This window comes from Doryrhamphus excisus, chromosome 8 (genome assembly GCF_030265055.1).
Source record: "Doryrhamphus excisus isolate RoL2022-K1 chromosome 8, RoL_Dexc_1.0, whole genome shotgun sequence".
In the NCBI taxonomy this organism is placed as follows: Eukaryota; Metazoa; Chordata; class Actinopteri; order Syngnathiformes; family Syngnathidae; genus Doryrhamphus; species Doryrhamphus excisus.
In genome coordinates, this window is record NC_080473.1 from 10,887,200 (window position 1) to 10,907,182 (window position 19,983).

At 39.0% G+C, this 19,983-nt stretch overlaps 1 protein-coding gene across 1 annotated transcript in view; it reads right to left on the reverse strand.

Moving 5' to 3' along the window:
• si (sucrase-isomaltase) overlaps positions 1-19,983 on the reverse strand; it is a 61,710-nt gene that overhangs the window by 26,328 nt on the left and 15,399 nt on the right. Inside the window, exons 16-28 of the mRNA XM_058080372.1 lie at positions 19,307-19,478; positions 17,632-17,748; positions 15,933-16,087; positions 14,765-14,849; positions 10,504-10,560; positions 8,398-8,522; positions 7,847-7,935; positions 7,124-7,173; positions 6,662-6,853; positions 2,827-2,976; positions 2,540-2,746; positions 2,037-2,191; positions 1,147-1,315 (exon numbers count right to left, since the gene is read on the reverse strand). Coding sequence (XP_057936355.1) covers positions 1,147-1,315; positions 2,037-2,191; positions 2,540-2,746; positions 2,827-2,976; positions 6,662-6,853; positions 7,124-7,173; positions 7,847-7,935; positions 8,398-8,522; positions 10,504-10,560; positions 14,765-14,849; positions 15,933-16,087; positions 17,632-17,748; positions 19,307-19,478 — 1,723 coding nt within the window. The remainder of the gene's footprint in view (positions 1-1,146; positions 1,316-2,036; positions 2,192-2,539; positions 2,747-2,826; positions 2,977-6,661; positions 6,854-7,123; positions 7,174-7,846; positions 7,936-8,397; positions 8,523-10,503; positions 10,561-14,764; positions 14,850-15,932; positions 16,088-17,631; positions 17,749-19,306; positions 19,479-19,983) is intronic.

Below are 19,983 nucleotides of genomic sequence, written 5' to 3' on the forward strand. Positions count from 1 at the left end.
AGAATGTCGACATGAGAGGAATTACAAAGAGGGGGTAAACACACAATTGAGCATTAGACTGGACTATGAGGGGATTCATGGTGATGTGCTATGGACAGGAAATCTGCCACTTTCAGATGTCAACATCCATGATGAAAGCCCACGGGCATGTCACACTCCATCAGCCTCCTGTTCTTCTGGTACCTAAGGAGCTGTTAAACTTTCATGTAATGCCTGTGTGCATATGTGTATGTGTCCAATGTCTTGCTATCTATAAAAGAGAAAGGTCAGGATTGTTGTAGTTTTCCCATTTGTACTACCACATTACCATTACCATAAAATGAAGTTGTATTTGTTCAGGGACAGATTTTGAGATTTTGAGACAAACCAAAATTGTTTGATAAGTTGAAAATAATGCAGAAAAAAATTAAATGCATGGACCGACCTTGACCTTTTGGTCTTTATCTTGTCAAAACCCTAATTTACATTATGTGGCAAGGAAAAGGTGACCTGAATGAGGATAAGCGCCGAAGGAAATGGATGGAAAGTAAAAGTAGAGTCTTGTGGTGTAACTGAGTTTGCAAAGAACTGATGACATCATAGACGGGGTGACTGAGATGACTTATGGTTCTTGTTTTCATTTGTTCGTAAGCCATAGGCTGCAAAACAGGATGTTTTGTGATTTAAAAAATCAATTTCAAACAGAGATGGAGTCAAGCAATAACAAGAAAGGTGCCATATTGTACGTAGCTTAAGTGGAAAATGTACGTGCAACCAGGCAAAATGTAAACATTGTGACATAAAGACACATCCATACAATCATCTATGTTCATATGTCCAATATTGCAAACCCATCTATTTATATAACAATATAAAGCTTTTTAATACAGTTTATACATCTATTTATACAGTATATACAGTAAATCCATCTGGTTAAACAGACCACCCAGTGATCTTTATCAGAACTAATTATTTAAAGTGGAAAAAGTTCCCCTTAAACATTGATTTGACCAATCCTACCAACATTCCCTTGCGGCTGAGTTTCAGCACTAACAGAATCCAAGCAAATAAAGTAAAAGAAGTAATTAATAGTTATTAAGCACAGAGAAAGAAACTTCCTTTTCAGTGCTTGTGTGCAATGTTTTGTTTCAGTAAATGGATACTTACGCCAGGCGGCTGGTCCTTGGAGAACATACCCCAGGTGTGAAAGTTCAAGTCATGTTTGTATGTTTGATGTTCAGTCTCGCCAAAGCCGTACACGTACTCGGATGACAGAAGCGTCGACACTTGGATGAACATGTCTGAGAAAGTAAAGCCTGGCAGAGAGGAGTCCCAACTGAGAAAAAAAAAGTGACAAGAGGATTAAAATCAATAAGAGAGGATTATTGTCAAAAGACGTCATCCAAAAAATGTTTGGATGACACAGTAACCCCCCTAAGAATGTACCAGCACCGATTCAGACCTATTAATTAGCGACACCTCAGCTGACACAACACAATAACCCTGCTCAAATATGTACATAAGATTCAGAATAGTTGTATTGAATGTTGCTGTTTGGTGACATGATGGAGGGGTCGGTTTTTGTTCATATTTTTGAATATTATGTATTGTATGAATATTTTATATTTTATACATAGACTGGAGTTTATACTAATAATACTTTTTTTTGACAATATCACAAAGCATTTAATTTTTCAGTTTGTTCCTCTCACGCTGCCACCAGGCTTTTTCACAATTTTAAAAAATATAATAAAAAATAACTATATATATATATATTATTTTTATTTTAAAATACATAATAACATAAACATAACAAATACATAATAAAAATATGTATATATATAATACATAATATTAAAAAAAAATATATATATATATATTCACACATTTTGGCTATAGGTTATAATTATCCTAACTATTCTTATAAATGTATATAATATCACTCTGACTTTAAATTCGGACCTATTGAGATTGCACAATTGCACAATCGTACCATATAACTGAATGAAGTGCAGTGATCATTAAAAAAATCTCTCTTTTGAAACGCCTGCACTCACATCTTGGTTCCTGTGCTTTTCCGTATGACCTGGATGCCAAATGGATTGTTCTTGAAGAGGACCTTGTAAAGCCTTTTGTCCTCATTAGTCTCAGGGACAGGTGGGACAGACAATGGAACTGGAACCTCATAACGATCTGTGGCTGGGTCCCAGATCTGGACAGGAGGGCATATTAGGGTGTGAGCCAAAGTGTGGCAAGTAAGCAAGCATGCTGCAACAGCACTCGTGGAAACAAAATGTTTCAGTAAAAAATATACTATAAATGCCGTACTACTACTATATGACTACTTTTTTCACACACTTTGAATGTAATGTAAATATCTCACAATGTGCACAATTGGGAGTGCCTAGGACTCAATAAGTGCTGCTTGTGCAAAAGTAACCTTGTGATCCTCCTTAATGAAATGTGAAAAGCATGGCTGAACCAAATAAAATAAAAAACATATACAAATAAAACCATAATGTAAATATTATTACATGTACACAGACAACTAAACACACACCTTGAACTGTAGCATATTACTGCTGTGGTAGTTGATCTGAACATGGAGGTTGTCGATGTCAGGTGACTCAGGGCGACCACTGCTCCGGTACCGTTTGTTACGATCGATAACAAACGAAATTCCTGAGCTGGTTTCTTCAAATGTTCCAACAGAGTATCCGTAGTCTTTGGGATAGAAGCACCATGGAACACGTTCAATTGTGCTTTCCTGATTAGTAAAGTAGAAAACAAAGCAGGCATTTACAACAATAAACATGACTTTTGGGATATTTGGGTTTCCTCTCTCACCTTCCAGATGCAGCCTCTGGCTTTGCACTTTGCCTCATCTGCATGCTCCTCAGGGTGGCAGTCAAAGCGTTGGAGGTCTTCACTTACCACCTCCCAGCGCACCATGTATGTTTCCCCCAGGTTTAAGGACAGGTTCCGTAACAACAAAACCTGTGTTTGAGTGGGAGTTACAAGTGAATGACTGATATTGTGATGGTGCACTCGGCACTCAATATTCCTAAGTACATACCAACCCAAATAATGACAAATAATGACCCTGATAATAAGACATTTTATCAAGGCTTGTTTTTTTGGGAGACGGAAATAATGTTTTCAATATCAATGAAAGAAAAAATGGGGCGGCACGGCGGTCATGTGGTAAGCGCGCAGACCTCACAGCTAGGAGACCAGGGTTCAATTCCACCCTCTGCCATCTCTGTGTGGAGTTTGAATGTCCTCCCCGTGAATGCGTGGGTTTTCTCCGGGTACTCCGGTTTCCTCCCACATTCCAAAACATGCTAGGTTAATTGGTGACTCCAAATTGTCCATAGGTATGAATGTGAGTGTGAATGGTTGTTTGTCTATATGTGCCCTGTGATTGGTTGATTGGCTGGCCACCAGTCCAGGGTGTACCCCGCTTCTCGCCCAAAGACAGCTGGGATAGGCTCCAGCACCCCCGCGACCCTCGTGAGTAAAAGCGGTACAAAATGAATGAATGAATGAAAGAAAAAATATATATTGTATTTCTTAGCTGTCTGATGACTGTTTCCTTGATCCATTGTCTCAACATTGTCATCATATGGTAAGTGATCTGTTTTTAACTAACTTGCCTAGGCTGCATTCACACTTTTGGTTCGGTACTTTGGGGCGGAACAAGTTCAAGAACAAAAAAGGACACAGTGCAGTGCAATAAAAAAACATAATTGAACAGGTTTTGTGATTTGTTAAATCATGTAACAAGTGGTTATTGTTTTTTTTTTATTTCTAATTAAACTGCACTGAGACAAAAGGTAGAATGGGAATGAAGTTCATTCTCCTGACAATGTCTCAGCTTTGTATAGACAGGCTTGCTTAAGCAAGACTATGCGCTGAACTCCGCTTGTGCTTTTCCAATTAAAACACAGATGTTCATTCCCCAAGCTGTTTCAACAGCTTCTACAAACTATGAGTCACAACAAATCTAGAGGGAGCTATTTGACTCTTGAAAGTTACAGTAACACCCTCATGCTTCTTGGGCTGCTGGGCAGACTTTTAAGAGAAATGTTTGATGGTAAACACACAAGTATAAAATTGAATTGGTGTGGTATCGTAAAGAGGCATACTGCACATACCAGAAATGAGGGACAGGAAGTATAACATAATATGGAAACATACTGTATACAGTGAAGCCCAGTCTTTGCTACTGAGAATCATGGATAGTAATAGTGCTGAACACAAACAAAAGACTGGAGACCCTCTTTTGCTTTTAGTCTCCTGTTTCCTCCACCTTGCCTTCACAGTGAAAGACATAACAGATTAAGACAAGTGGAAAAGACAATAGCAGTGTGCCAGAATTGCTCAGTTCAGTTCAGCCATGAAGCTACAAGCTAGAACTATTAATGCTGCACTTTCTAAGAATAAAATAATTAACCCATTATTATCGTTATTTAACCCATTTTTCGGCCATAGCTTGCTTTGTGTTGGCCCTTGGCATATTCATTCATTCATTTTCTACTGCTTATCCTCACGAGGGTCGCGGGGGTGCTGGAGCCTATCCCAGCTGTCACAGGGCACATATAGACAAACAACCATTCACACTCACATTCATACCTATGGACAATTTGGAGTCGCCAATTAACCTAGCATGTTTTTGGAATGTGGGAGGAAACCGGAGTACCCGGAGAAAACCCACGCATGCAAGGGAAAAACATGCAAACTCCACACAGAGATGGCCGAGGGTGGAATTGAACCCTGGTCTCCTAGCTGTGAGGTCTACGCGCTAACCACTTGGCATATTCTAAAAATAAAATTAATTGGATTGGATTTAGCAACTTTAATGCACTAAATATATCAGTGGTGTGGCCAACATACTGCATCAGTTATTCTATATTGTATATCTACAGTAAATATGAAATATGTATTTGTAGTTTTTCACTTAAAAATACTTTTTTTGATTTTGGTTTTACAGTACCAAAAATTTTGAGTTGTGAACTTATATTCGAGTTACATACCACACCGTGATTCTAGCATACCTTTGCACCCTGCATAAATAAATATCAATACAACAAAAAAAGCAGTAAAAACAACAACAATAAAAAAAAAAACTGTGGTCAATGTTGACTGTGAGTCTTGGACATTTTAACCTACCGAAGCAAGAATTGACCTTAAAAAATTGCAATTTTGGTTTAAGAGCACTGGTGTCCTTCACGTCCAGGAAATAACTGAAAATGTGATAAATGCGTCATACACCGTGTAACCACAAAGACCTTGAACACAATTACATACACAGGAACACTTTTCAGTGCGGGACGGGGGAGGATGGTGTTATCAAAAAATATCTTCAATATATTGGCTAACCGGATTTCTTTTTCCATTCATAGACTTGTGTCTTATAAGCTTTTAACACGAAACATGGACGCACATGGAAGGGTTGAGGCTCTTAGTCATTTTTTCCTGTCTCTTTTTCTATAAACACACTGCCATGGAAAATTGTTATCATTTCTCACACTTAGTCGTTAACCTTGAAAAGGACTGAAGTCATCCACCCAGCATCAGCCGTGCATCAGTGTGACTTGAGAAGTGAGCACACAAAAGAAGCACTGGCCGCATTCAAAATCTTGCAACAATAAAATAATATAGTTAGGTTTATTTATTGTATTTGGGTGGTGTAAAACTGCAATGCTATATATAATCCTCATTTATTGAAGTTAATTGGTTTCAGACCTGACCGTGGTAAGTGTATCACATATTTTCCTAGTTATTCTTGAACATAGAATATGGTTTTTAACATTATTAGACGCGACATCTAGACACAAAATAACAGCCCTATCATCACCTTTACATGCATATTACCCAATATTGTAGATATAACCTGAGAAAATAAGACATTTAGGACATAAATAAAACTTATACTTGTGTGGTGATTATGGCCACAACAATACCCCGTGTTATTGTGATCATTATTATGTTATTAATGTTGTGCCTCGGCGGTCAAGTGGTTAGTGCGCAGACCTCACAGCTGGGTTCAATTCCACCCTCGGCCATCTCTGTGTGGAGTTTGCATGTTCTCCCCGTGCATGCGTGGGTTTTCTCCGGGTACTCCGGTTTCGTCCCACATTCCAAAAACATGCTAGGTTAATTGGCAACTCTAAATTGTCCATAGGTATGAATGTGAGTGTGAATGGTTGTTTGTCTATATGTGCCCTGTGATTGGCTGGCGACCGAAGACAGCTGGGATAGGCTCCAGCACCCCCCGCGACCCTTGTGAGGAAAAGCGGTAGAAAATTAATGAATGAATGAATGTTGTGTGGAGAGATGATTTAAACCTGCAATAAAATCCGGTTGTTCCGTCAATCAGGTCTTCACCAAACATTACAATAACACTACTGACACCTAGCGACCACTGCAGTATGTTTCTTCTTAATGCCTTGCATTATTTTTAGCCATTTCAATGCTTAATTTAGGTATAAAAATAAATATGCTTAAATATGCATAATTTTGATAATGGACTGTATTCTACCACAGAACAGCATGAATTATAGATTTTTAACCACAAATTTCAAACTGCGATGTGGCGAGGAGCAACTGTACTCTAATAGTAGAATAAGCATTGAGGTTACAAGATAGATGAAAAAGGATGATTATGAATACACCGTACCTCCTTGGCTGCATCATACTGTATGCTGGCACTCGGAACCATGCTGGTAGTGTTTACATGTGATCCTGAGTCCACATGCGTCACAGAGACAGACTTAGGAGGGTGAAGTACCCCAAGCACTGTTATGTCCTCAAACTTTAGGTCGTTTGGATCCTTGTAGCCAGCGTGAGTCACCTGCATGGTCAGTACTCCCTGTGAAGTGAAGGACGCATATTTATATACTTGATACACGGTAAATCCCTGTTTTTTATCCATCAATTTTCCAATCGTCATTCATCAATGTTTAGCAAGCCAGAGCTATACATATGTTAACTGATCAAAGCTTGAAAGGATCAGGATTTATTAGTCCTGACCCAATGTCTTTGCCAGAAAAGTCTTGGCTGGTTTGAAATTTGAACTTGAACCCAGATCAGACACAAAGAAAGAGCTGGACTTTTTTAAAGGTGTGCAAGGCAGGCTTACGTAGATAACAGTGAATTTGTAGTGGATGTAGGTGCCGCTTTTAACAGTCTCTGTGAAAAAAAGAGAACAGATGTTGGGATTTGTCACAGCAATTTGACACAGCCGGTGTACTGTCACACTGAGTGACTGACCTTCACTTGTTCATCTGTGTGAGCCAAATGTTTAAACAGTTATGGCAAAAGATCAGCTATCGGTTATGAGCATTTTGAGTTCATAAATCATTCATAGAAAAGCTGTACAGTACAATAATAAGCAAAGTAATGAAGTGTTATTATTCATTCATTCATTCATTCATTTTCTACCGCTTTTTTGCGGGGGATGCTGGAGCCTATCCCAGCTGTCTTCGGGCGAGAGGCTGGGTACACCCTGGACTGGTCGCCAGCCAATCACAGGACACATATAGACAAACAACCATTCACACTCACATTCATACCTATGGACAATTTGGAGTCGCCAATTAACCTAGCATGTTTTTGGAATGTGGGAGGAAACCGGAATACCCGGAGAAAACCCACGCATGCACGGGGAGAACATGGAAGCTCCATTGTCCGCTAATACCAGAATGTTGTTATATGGGTTTTCTAAAATATGATTCCCAGCCCCTGAAAAAGGTTTAATGTTTTAACATATTCAAAATATGTCAGGTTTCATGTGAATGCCTGCACAACAGTATTGCAATCGAACATGTAGTATTAATACAACATTTTGAAAACATAACAATACCTCGGGAATCTCCATCGTCCCAAAACAGCTCCCCTGCAGCATCGCCATTATCATCAAGAGTAACAATCAAACCCATGGGTTTTCGCCGACTAAGGATAAAAACAAATAGAATCACCTTTTAGATATATTATATGGATTCACGTACTGGGACTTCTTGGGCATCTGTAGTACGAAAATGGAAGAAGTAGTGTAATCCCTTTTCAAGGACGCCCTCCAAAAGAGCTAATGCCTTTAGAATTTCTGTCAAAACCTAGGGTCCTCCCGTGGAGGAGTTTCTCGTGGAACTGCTCTCGGGATATGGACCAGGCTTTCCCAAAAGCATCCGGCTCTTCATCTACAACCAACAGACTGTCTGTAAGGTTTAGGAATTCTTCACCCGAGGATGACATCCTAAATCAAGGTCAACAGTTCTTCCTTGATGTAAACAAATGCAGCAAAGGTTTTCTCCTCTTGAGGAGGGACTCCCATAATCTTTGAGACTGACCAAAATACTGAAAATGTTTGGCTTTAGCCTCTTTTATCTCCTACCCAAGTTGAGTCTATGTGTGTACCTGTATGTGGTGGTGACATCGGGCATCTGTGTGGGAAGAACGGCACCGCCTCTGATGTGTAAACCAATCTTGTCGGCTGGTAAATGCAGCTGAGTATGTTGTCTGCGGTCTGACAGCGGTTTCATCTGGTTGGTTAGACAAGATCATATTTGAACTCCCCATAATTTGGAGAATGTGATGCTTACGGCAAGAGTGGGCTATGAACAATGAAGGGTGGGCCAAAAGTAGGGTTACAGTTACTTCATTATCTGTTTTGCGTTTTAGATCCATCCATCCTCGTTAGGGTCGCGGATGTTTTAGATATAATGATTATTGAACCTTTATGTAAAGAGTACCTATTATGCTTTTCCCACTTTTCTGTTAGCACCGGGTTTATTTTGTGTACACTGTTGTCTATGTAGCATAATAGAGTGTGAATACAGGGGGCTTCTCACCTGTAAGTATGTAAATTACACGCTCACTGATGTCTGGAACAGGGTAGTCCTGCAAAAACCGTATAATGACCACATTTCCACTACCAATGTTGTGCCAAGTTTGTCTGCACTTAGTAAACCCTGACAAAGTGTTTCCGACAATGAGTGCTCATCCTCAGTCGGGCCAGATGGACGCAGGATGTGAGTCAAACTCAAAGTGTGAGTGGAGGAAATACATCTGGAATAGGTGACGATTCTGGAAGATCTAAAAAACATTCTGTGTGGGTTATTGTGTATAGCTGCTCTATAGGAGTCCACATCTGAGTATAAAGAACTGAATATGAGCATAATAGGTCCCCTTTAACTGTAACCCTACTTTTGGCTCCATTGTATATGTGCTATGTAGACATTGCTCTTTCTACAAACCTATAAACTTGACGCTTTAAGAAATGGTCTTTGAGTTTGCTCAAATCCTAGCTTTCTTCAAGTAAAAAAAGAAGAATACTCCACAGTTCCAATCACTCTTTCACTGATGCATAAGCACACTTAATTTCGGACCTCCAGAAGATTGAGCTCTTCCAACAACCAAAATCAATTTCAAATGTTCTCCTCTGAATCTCATCTGGTTTGCCTTCTTATTTTATGCCGTGTTATCCTCTGATGTGGTTCTGTTCCCAATGTTTCCCAATGTTTCCAACAAGGTGTGTATATAGAAAAAGCCTTCTCTCATTGACTGCCTTAAGAAGGTTTCCTGTGTTCTTATCATAACCTCCTATTTCCCTTGTTTTTTCTCCTCAATGGTCCTGCTTTATTTTTAATTGGAATAATTCTGGCTTCTCCATTCTCCTCATGATGCCATTTTCTGTTTATCGTATCCGTCTTGTACTAGGTCTGTACACGGCTACCTTCCGCCCGCTCACCTCATTCTTTTACCTAGATAATCACTAGAGACCAACAAGAACAAGAGCCCAGAAACCAGAATCTAATCGTTCATCTGATCAACAACCGCTTCTCATCGCCACTGTGACGTCCAAATAGGATCCCAAAGGGACTCAACAGCTCTTTTATCTCTCTGTGAGCGAGATGGTCTTTCCGCTGTTGCGGGTGCCCCTGCTTTCACCCTATCTTTGTCTCCAGTCTTGTTCAGTCTTATCTCTCTTGTCTCCGAGTCCCTGACAAAGAACTTCAGGCAAAGACTTTCACGTGATACTGTGTTCTATGTGTGTGCTAATGCCTCTAATACTGATAAGCCTCCACTGCAATCATTCTCTTGAGCACTACATTTACCATTTGAGTGGCTGCACCTGTACAATTGATGCATTCAGGCACAATAAATTAATCCAGCAATGATGCAGCCGCGAGGAGCTCGGTTTAGCCTATTAATGATCCCTCTCCCCTGTTGAAGCAGCTTATGATGTTTACTTTTCAGTAAGACTGTGTCAAGGAGATGCTAGCTTGACTCCACTGACATTCATAAAGGACTTGATTCTGTTTTGGATTACATACCAGATGATCAAATGTATTAAGATTCTTAATTTCTGGATGTTGTTCTACCAATTTACTAGAGACAAAATTTACATGTGTGTATATCTGTACCTTTTGATTAATTGCACACTTCAAACAACAGTTTGGCAGTCAATCCATGAAAATAATTAGTCTGGAATCAGTGGAAAAGTGACAATGAAACTCTTACCGTCTCGTAGTCATACCACAAAGCATCCGGGATATATGCCCTCAACATAGACACACCCTGTAGTTAAAAAAAAAAGTTTGTTATACAAATTTCAAAAACAAATATTAATTCAAAAAAAATTCAAAAAAAATCTTGGGATAAATATGCATCAAAAGTCATACAACAGTGATAATATTTGCATGTGTTTATCAGTTATTATAATTATTTTAATGTTTCATAGTGGCAACAATTTGAGTCAGCAAGTTTAACTGATCTTAATGTAAAAAAAACACAAAGTCAAGTAACTGATTTGACTTTGGGGGCAGCTCATTCTTAACTTTTTTTTTTAACTAATAATGGGCTTTATTCAACCACATAACAGTATGATTTATTAATTAATATGTTTTTCAAAAAACAATTATAAGGGTGAAGCCACAAAATTTTAACTGTAAAGCGGAGAGGAACGAGCGTGTTTAAGTCCACAGCAGTATGATACAAACTACGATGGGAAAGACCATATCAAGTGACAACTGGTGACAGCTTTTTGATGTCTTAAGGTGGTGGGCAGACAAGAGCAATCAATAGAAGAGCACAAGCCCTTTGATAGCGTTGTCAGATCCCTGCTCTTTGTGACAGGGAGGAAGAGAGTACATAAAGACAGGGACAGCATTGACTGAAGGAGCCACAAGTCCATCTCAAAGAAAAATATTAAATGCAATATGTCAGCAGTGAAGACCCAGCCTGCCCATCAAATGCACTTCACTTTTTTTCTTTCTTTTGTGGTACGCTATATTTTGTAATCTGTTAAAAAACCATGTTAAAAACAGGGTGGAAGGGTTATAGTCTGTTAACTATCTAATCATTTCATATTCTCAATCCACAGGAACAAACGAAGCACATCACATGATGTTTACACTCGCAAAAGCCTTAATATGCGTCACTTATGAAATCAATGAGTGCAAAGGCATCAAGCACTCTCTGATGAATGTATCAGGACGGGTACCATTGTTGTATGATATCTGATATCTGGGTATAGACATTTTTATAGTTTGTTTTGTTTTGGTATAAAATAAAATAAAATAAAATAAAATAAAATAAAATAAAATAAAATAAAATAAAATAAAATAAAATAAAATAAAATAAAATAAAATAAAATAAAATAAAATAAAATAAAATAAAATAAAATAAAATAAAATAAAATAAAAATAATGACTGCTAATAATAATATGTGTCCATGCATCATGTTACGTGTTAAAGGGACATATGAATGCTGTTTTGGTACTGAAACATAGTGCCTTTTGACTTCACATGAATTGGTGCTTGGTATTACTGACAAATTCGGTCTGTGCCTATAAAAGTACTGTTTTCGGCACCCATACCTACAATTGGGTGAAAATAGCAAGGCTTCATACGGTTGCTAGGATTAGTAAGGCACGCCACCCCACTCCACACTTACACTATCAAAGAAAGCTCTTTAAGCTATAGTATAAGGTAGACCATGGTTTAATGCCCATGTAGGCTATAGTACAATCAGACCGGAGAGGTGAGAAAGACAATAAGGCAGTCCAGACAGTGAGATCCCAAGTAAAGTGGAAAAAGGATCACAAGAAAGACAGCAGATGATTAGAATAATCAAAATGAGAAATGAAGCCAAAATTTAATGAAAGTATATGAACTGAAAACAAAAATGAGAAATCAGCAGAATAAGGCTCTCGATGGTGACCGGAGGGGATGATGGTGAGAGATCAAGGTCTGCGTGTCTACTGATCTGAATGGTAGAGCTCCAGCTTCATTAGAATAAAGGGTCGGCAGATGGATGTAGTGACGAATATAGAAAGATGAGACATTCAAGCAAAAATTGTTCATAAGGTAAGAAGATGAAGGGTTAAAACAAAAGAACATTTGGTCTTTTGATGACTTCATCACCGGCATCCTACCCTATCCGGATCTTATTATGAACTTGTGCATTTGCATTCCCCCCATGTAATAACAGTTTAGTAGGTGAGTCACTCTGACAGGGGTATAATACACTGGCTGATTACAATGACGCTCTGCAGATAGTGAATGGAGAAGATGGTCTGTCACTGTACATTATGTAGTCACTGCCTATTACTCCTTTACCAGTTGAAGCTACTGAGTGGCTGTGACGGGTGCAGCTGCTTTGCTGGTTTGCCTGGTGAGATGTAAAGACGACAGAGACAGGAACTGCTTAGCAGTGGAAGCTTTTGCCATAAATGCAAGAATATGGCTTTTTTTTTTTTTAGCTATTACCTCTTACCACTAAGCATTGTGGTACATGTGCGGTATTTGTTACACAATGAGACCCACTGACAGGCCATATATGACTAATATAACCAAAAAAGCATATGAATTAGATATCATCCGAGTGGAACAATGAACCTTTCTAATTTGGATACAAATTATATACAGGGTTTTCAAAGTGTGAATTGGGCCTCCCTTGGGAGTGCCTAGAGACTCCAGGAGAGGCACAGAAGCTTAAAAAATGAAACCTAAAAAGCCTATTTAAGTGAAGTCAAAAACTGAATACATTGATTTTGAGTAAAGTATGGGATGAGTAAAAATATATGAAAATATGATCCAGTTTTTTGGAGAGTATGGAAAGCCGAAGCTGTTTTATGTTCTCCAAGGGAAGACTCACTGTGCCGTGCTCACTGTGCCACTGATGTACGGCATACAGCAAAACCAGACTGATCCTGGGATTACATAAAAAAATGTAAATGCACAAGGAAGGAAAAACTCCCATTTACACAAGATCCTTCTTCTGTTGCTACTAATGAACATCAAGACCCCAAGCACGTCTAGAACATTAGATTTTCATTCCATTCCATTCGGACTCTGAGCTCCTCCAGGATGACCAAGCTCCTCACCCTATCTTTTACATGAGATGCAATAATGATTCCCATTCTTTTGCATGCCTCATGGAATTTCTTCCGTAGTGCTCAGGAAGAGAACTGGCAACTGTCCAGGAACCAGTCATCAACTTGACATTTTGTTCTGCACTCCCCAGTATGTCTCAAACCTTGGCCATGTCCTTATGGACTGATTTCACTGTGATAATGTCGGAGTTGATCAGTGCATCTGTTGCATCCGTGACCTTTTCAAAGTTCCCTAGAAAATACGATGCCCTTTGCTTTTTCAAACATTTATTTTGATTCAACAGGTGGTTACACATGGGTTCCATTCCTTGTCGAGTTGTGGTGTAAATTGGATGTTATACCAAATTACACTGAAATTAACTCCCAAGTCAATCACACTGAAAACTCTAAAACAATAAAAATGCCTCTTGGGTACTAGGCCTACGATGATTAGAAATAATTTAATCACGCAATGAATTAAAATTAAAATTAACAAATTTTGGTAAATGGGGTTTACCCTTACTATTTGGTCATTTACCAGTCTCAATATATTGCTATTTGTATGCATGTCCGTTTTCCTCATCTCCCAACTTCCAAACAAGCAGGAAGAGAGTGCATTGGTTTCAGCACCTTAAAGCATTCATTGTCTCTGTATTTTTACATACATTTTTAATATTGCTTCAGTGTACTTTTCATAATAGTAATGCTAAAATTGTGTCCTGTTCTTGTAGACCCAATATCAGGTATCGTCTCATCTTGTGAACTGAGTGTCTCATGACACCTCCTGGAACCACACAAAACACCGTACCCTGAGGATCACCTGCATTGGTTTTAGCTCAAACATGTCATGGCTGCTACTTCCATAAATCCCTGTAAGCTCCACCTTCAAGTATTCTCAACTTTTACACTCTGAAGTAACTTCATTCGCACTTTGGATCTAATTTATTTTCCACTATTCCGTAATTCACAAGGGGCCATGCTAAATTGCTTAATCAGGGCACTTTGACATGACCGAAATTGTTACATCGTCCCGCACAGACATGCATGTGCAGACACACACATTTACAGGAAACTTAGCCCTTACACACACAGACACACACTTCCATCTACGCTCCTAATCTGCTTGTAATGAGGTCAGTGCTCTCATTATAGCTGAGAGAAAAGAGGCTGGGTATGAAAGTGGAGGAACGAGGGGTGAGAAAAGGAGAGGGCAACAAAGAAAGCCCCATGTCATGTTTTCCCTGTGGAGGTCAGAGGATGTACTATGTGTGTGTCAGATAACTGATCATCCCATCTGCGTATCACATATTGCATGTAACAAATCAAGTAGTACATTTGGATCTCATAAAGGGTGGATTGTAGTACTTAATGGTGTGTTTAGGAATAGTTTGTGTGTGCCAACTGACCGGGTCGAGTACAGGCGTGATCATTAGGTATTTCCCCCACAGAAACTGACGGTCAACATCCCAGGTGGCTTTGTCGGAATAGAACCTTAGGAGGGACAGTGACCAAAGAAATGTCAATTACATAAGCTTAACAAAGTATAAAATAAAAAAATAATATTTTAAAATAATATAATAAAATAAAATAATAGAGCGGCACGGCGGTCGTGTGGTTAGCGTGCAGACCTCACAGCTAGGAAACCAAGGTTCAATTCCACCCTCGGCCATCTCTGTGTGGAGTTTGCATGTTCTCCCCGTGCTTGTGTGGGTTTTCTCCTGGTACTCCGGTTTCCTCCCACATTCCAAAAACATGCTAGGTTAATTGGCGACTCCAAATTGTCCATAGGTATGAATGTGAGTGTGAATGGTTGTTTGTCTATATGTGCCCTGTGACTGGCTGGCGACCAGTCCAGGGTGTACCCCGCTTCTCGCCCAAAGACAGCTGGGATAGGCTCCAGCACCCCCGCGACCCTTGTGAGGAAAAAGCGGTAGAAAATGAATGAATGAATGAATAATAGGGCGGCACGGCGGTCGTGTGGTTAGCGCGCAGACCTCACAGCTAGGAAACCAGGGTTCAATTCCACCCTCGGCCATCTCTGTGTGGAGTTTGCATGTTCTCCCTGTGTATGCCTGGGTTTTCCAACTTCCTCCCACATTCCAAAAAGGTTAATTGGCGACTCCAAATTGTCCATAGGTATGAATGTGAGTGTGAATTGTTGTTTGTCTATATGTGCCCTGTGATTGGTTGGCCACCAGTCCAGGGTGTACCCCGCCTCTCGCCCAAAGACAGCTGGGATAGGCTCCAGCACCCCCGCGGCCCTCGTGAGGAAAAGCGGTAGAAAATGAATGAATTCATAATATAATAATAAATAATACAATAATAAATAATACAATATAATAATAAATAATACAATATAATAAAAACTAATATAATGTGACCACTCCTAAACACAATACTGGCATTGATATACAGTTATATTATTATTGTAATTATTATGTAAAACAAAAAAGTAAAACTATAAAAACAGTCTGATGAATGAAAAAGGTATTTCCCTTGAAATACCTTAAAAAAAACATGGCACTTGTGTCTCGAGATTTTGGCAGTATACTCACAATATTCAGAAAGACTTACTCATGCATCAGGGGACGCACAACGGTCTCCCCTGTGGTGCTGGCTTTGAAGAAGAGTGTGTAGAGGTATGGCAGCAGTGTGTAACGAATCCTCAGGTAGTGTTTGGAGCTCTCCACCAGGGTTGAGCCTGCGCCATATGCAGCTGGATCCTGAGGCTGCAGACAACATCGATTACAGGGATTGAGTTGATGAGCAAAAGCCTGACACTTCTGTTTTTTGGGGGTGTTTCTTTGAAAGCAAATGCAGGTCCATGGAAGGTGTATTTTGGCATAATGTAGGGTTTAAAACTGGGCTATAGTGGCTTAGTGGTATGATAATCACACATTAGAATTTGTGCAGTTTTGGCACATTTTACCATCAATGAGCTTAATGTGGCTATCGACACTGAAAATGGAACTTCTTGTGGTAACGTTGTGTTGTCTGTCTGTCGTTCTTTTCTCAGCTAATCCACTTTTGCTACCTCTGATCGCAAGTGTGTATGAGTGTGTGTATGTTGATTTACAGAGCCAGAGTTTGAGAACCATGATTTGCTTTAAGCAACGCTCACATGCTGTATTAGGTGTCTCATTTTGTCAAAATAGTTTTTCAAATTCACCATGTTCATCTCCCTATCCTATAGCAAATATTGTAAAACCCTTTTTCTGGTGCACACACACACACATACACACACACACACACACATACACAGATTCCATTTATAACCATTCTATCTTTGTAACGCTGATGAGCATGGAAATGCCACATGTCTACTGCCGGAGCCTTCATTTTCATGCTGTTCAACACTAAGGGTCTGATTTTTCTCCCCAGTCATTTGTTCTCATCTGGAATAATCAGTGTTTGATGTCAATAAAAACAACGCTTTTGGCTCATTGGGTCGTTTTCCCATGACTCTGTGGCATTAAACATTGTTCTGTTTGTGAAATTCAAGTCATAATCAAGCTGATTCATAACTACTTACCACTTCATCTTAAATTCGGGGTAAATTCTCAAAGTAAAATCTACACGAATATTCCTTGTGGGGCCAATTCTTGGTTTCAGAAGTGACTGTCTGTACCCTTCTTCAGGGATAAAAAAGGTAAAGGCTCTGTCTTGTTAATGCCGTTTAACGATTCTGTCTACCTCTATCTATAAACAGTATTTAGACAGTGTTATATGGCGGCATATTCAAAGTCTTCAGCCACAGACATTAGCTAGAACAACATGAGTAAATACATCTGAGAGACATCTGTATAAATACAAGTATGAGTAATGAAGGAAACGTCTGAAAAACATTGATCTATCCATCAACATCCAGTTTGAATCTTATAAAAACCCAAACTTCGCCATCACAAAAACTGTAACTCATGAATTAAATTATATTTGGATGACTATTATCTTGGAATACTATTATTTTGTAGCGTTATCACGCTTAAAGATAGTATTGTTAATATTACTTAAAACACTGCCTGTACAGTTAATAAAGATTTTATCGTGGCAACAGTTTGACCTTGGAACTGAATAATTCAATTTCCATGGGAAAAATGGTTTTCACCTTTTGACCAAAGTTTCATTATACTTTTTTTTTCCCTGAGATTGATGAGCGATTGCTTTTAAGCCGCAGCAGTACAATGGTCAATCAATGACCAGCTCGCCTCTATATTTCATTATCTTCCACACCATTGCATTGAAGCTATATAGCACATATTGAATTGACACGTACCCGGTAGCCCTGAGCATTGTGGTTACGGCTGAAGGGATAGAAAGCCCCGACTTGCATCCAGCGACGACATAACTCTTCACTGCAGTCATCAAAAAATCCACAGATGTCAGCTCCAATCTGAAGCATATAAAGGGACAAAAACTTGACATTACTGACAACAGATTATGTGTATTGTAGTATTAAAGCTGTGTAAAATAAAAGTGGGAAAATAGGATAGTTATGTTTTAAACAGGCTACATGTTTGTGGTTTGATGTCAGCTCAGGTATTGACAGACAGTAGATCTTTATTTACTGTGATCTTTATTTACAATGATTGTACAATGTAAGTCTTTCAGTCAAAGGCCATTCCTTAGAGACTTCTTGCTTTCAATTGTTTACTCTTGGTCACATTTTGCAACAAACTCAGTGGGAGGGAATCGATCTAAATTCCAGTTCTCTCCCTTACTTTCTCTCTTTGTCTGTTTATAGTCGCATCGCGAACCATGTATGTGTGTGTGTGTGTGTGTGTGTGTGTGTGTGTGTCAAAGGTGAGAACCGGTGTTCTTTCTGTCTTTTCATGGATCTCATACAAGCACACTTGTATGTCTGAACACTTGCGAAACTAAAATGAAACATGCATCAAATCATTTTTATTGCCTCTGGCTCAGCCTCTGTGATGTGTAAACATAACTTCTTGTTATGTCCATTACTCTGCTAGCAGGGTTCACAGTTAGTTGTACTTGGATTGTACTTCAATTACAGCTACATGTTGTTTTTTTTCTTATCAAGAGGAAAATGGTAATGGTAGTGGTTTAATTTTATTTGAACATGCATCAGATTACAATGGAATGCATCACACAATCAATTCACAGTTGCACATGTCCAAAAGGAGTAGGAAGAAGCAAAGCTTATTAAATCCTACCCCTCCATCTCTTACTTTTCAATATGTTACTGTTATATTTGTTATTTGTATGATTTTGTGAGTGTGTGTGTTTTTGTACTTGCCCGTACGTGTGTTTTCTACTGGTACCAAACAGCATGATTTTAGCTTTACTTAGGTTCAAGGACAACCTATTATAATCAAACCATTCATGTAATATGACAAATTCTTCTGACCTTTTTAATGATTTTTTGTCTGTGCTTCTTCCGGAAAAAAGGCAGTGATATCATTCGCAAATAATACCAGCTTTAAGTCTTTCGTGACTTTGCAAATGTCATTGATGTACAAGACGAACAGTTTTGGTCCAAGTATTGACCCCTGGGGTACTCCACACATAATATTTAAACTTGCATTAATGTGTTCTCTTAGCTTTACATATTGCTTCCTGTTAGCTCAGTAGCTTTTGATGCAGTTCAAAAGTAATCCTCTCATTCCGTACCTTTCTAATTTTGTTATTAATATGTCATGATTGATTGATGTCATGATAAGTCACATAAGCAGCGTCATGGGCTCATTACTTCCTGTGCCAAATAAGCCTAGTTCACCCTTCATTATTTGATGATGACAATTACAATAATATATAAAAAATACATATTGTCGAAATAATAATTACATAAAAATGAGGCCCATTGCTGTGCATAAATGTGTTCTACTTGTTTCTAGTCCCCTGGAGATTCACAGGTTTCTATCATATCATAAGGCAGCCCATACTTAAAACACCATAAGAGCAGTATTCGCCCTTCAGAGAAAACTCACATAAGGAATCCCAAACAGACCAAACTCAAGCATGCCAGGAATGGCCCATTTTATGTCGTTCCAGTTGGCAGCATTGTCCCCCAGCCAGTGACCCGAATATTTTCCCACACCTGGAAAGGAGGAGCGGGTCAGCATCAGAGTACGGTTCCTTCCAAACACATGCTGCAGAGCTCTGTGGAACAAGGAGAAACAGCAAAAGGTTGAAAACATTAAAAAAGGGCCAAAGGACAGGAGAGAATATGTAATAAAAGAGTTGTCAGTATAAGACACACAAACACAAATGATGATGAATAAACAGCCTGTTTGGAAACACTGCAGAAAGAGCTGCAGAATCTAGAAGATCCAGAAAGCATTCTGTGCAGTGGAAAATTGTTGGCATGTTCAGCATTTTTCTTTTTTATTTGTTTTTGGTCATACACCGTTGATGCAATTACAGCATTTTTCAATTTATTTATTTTCCTGTTGCATGTGTTTTATGGTGTGTTTTTGTTATATATTATTTCTGTGTGTGGAGCGTTTAGGCGTTTTGGGCGCATTTGTAAACGATAGACACACTATAATCTAAGCCAGTTTTATGAGGTATATTTATTACTACAATCCAGTTACATTGATGACTCCTAATTGGTTCACTCCAGTGCTGACCCAGATGCAAAATCTTTTAACAAACTTTGAGAGCT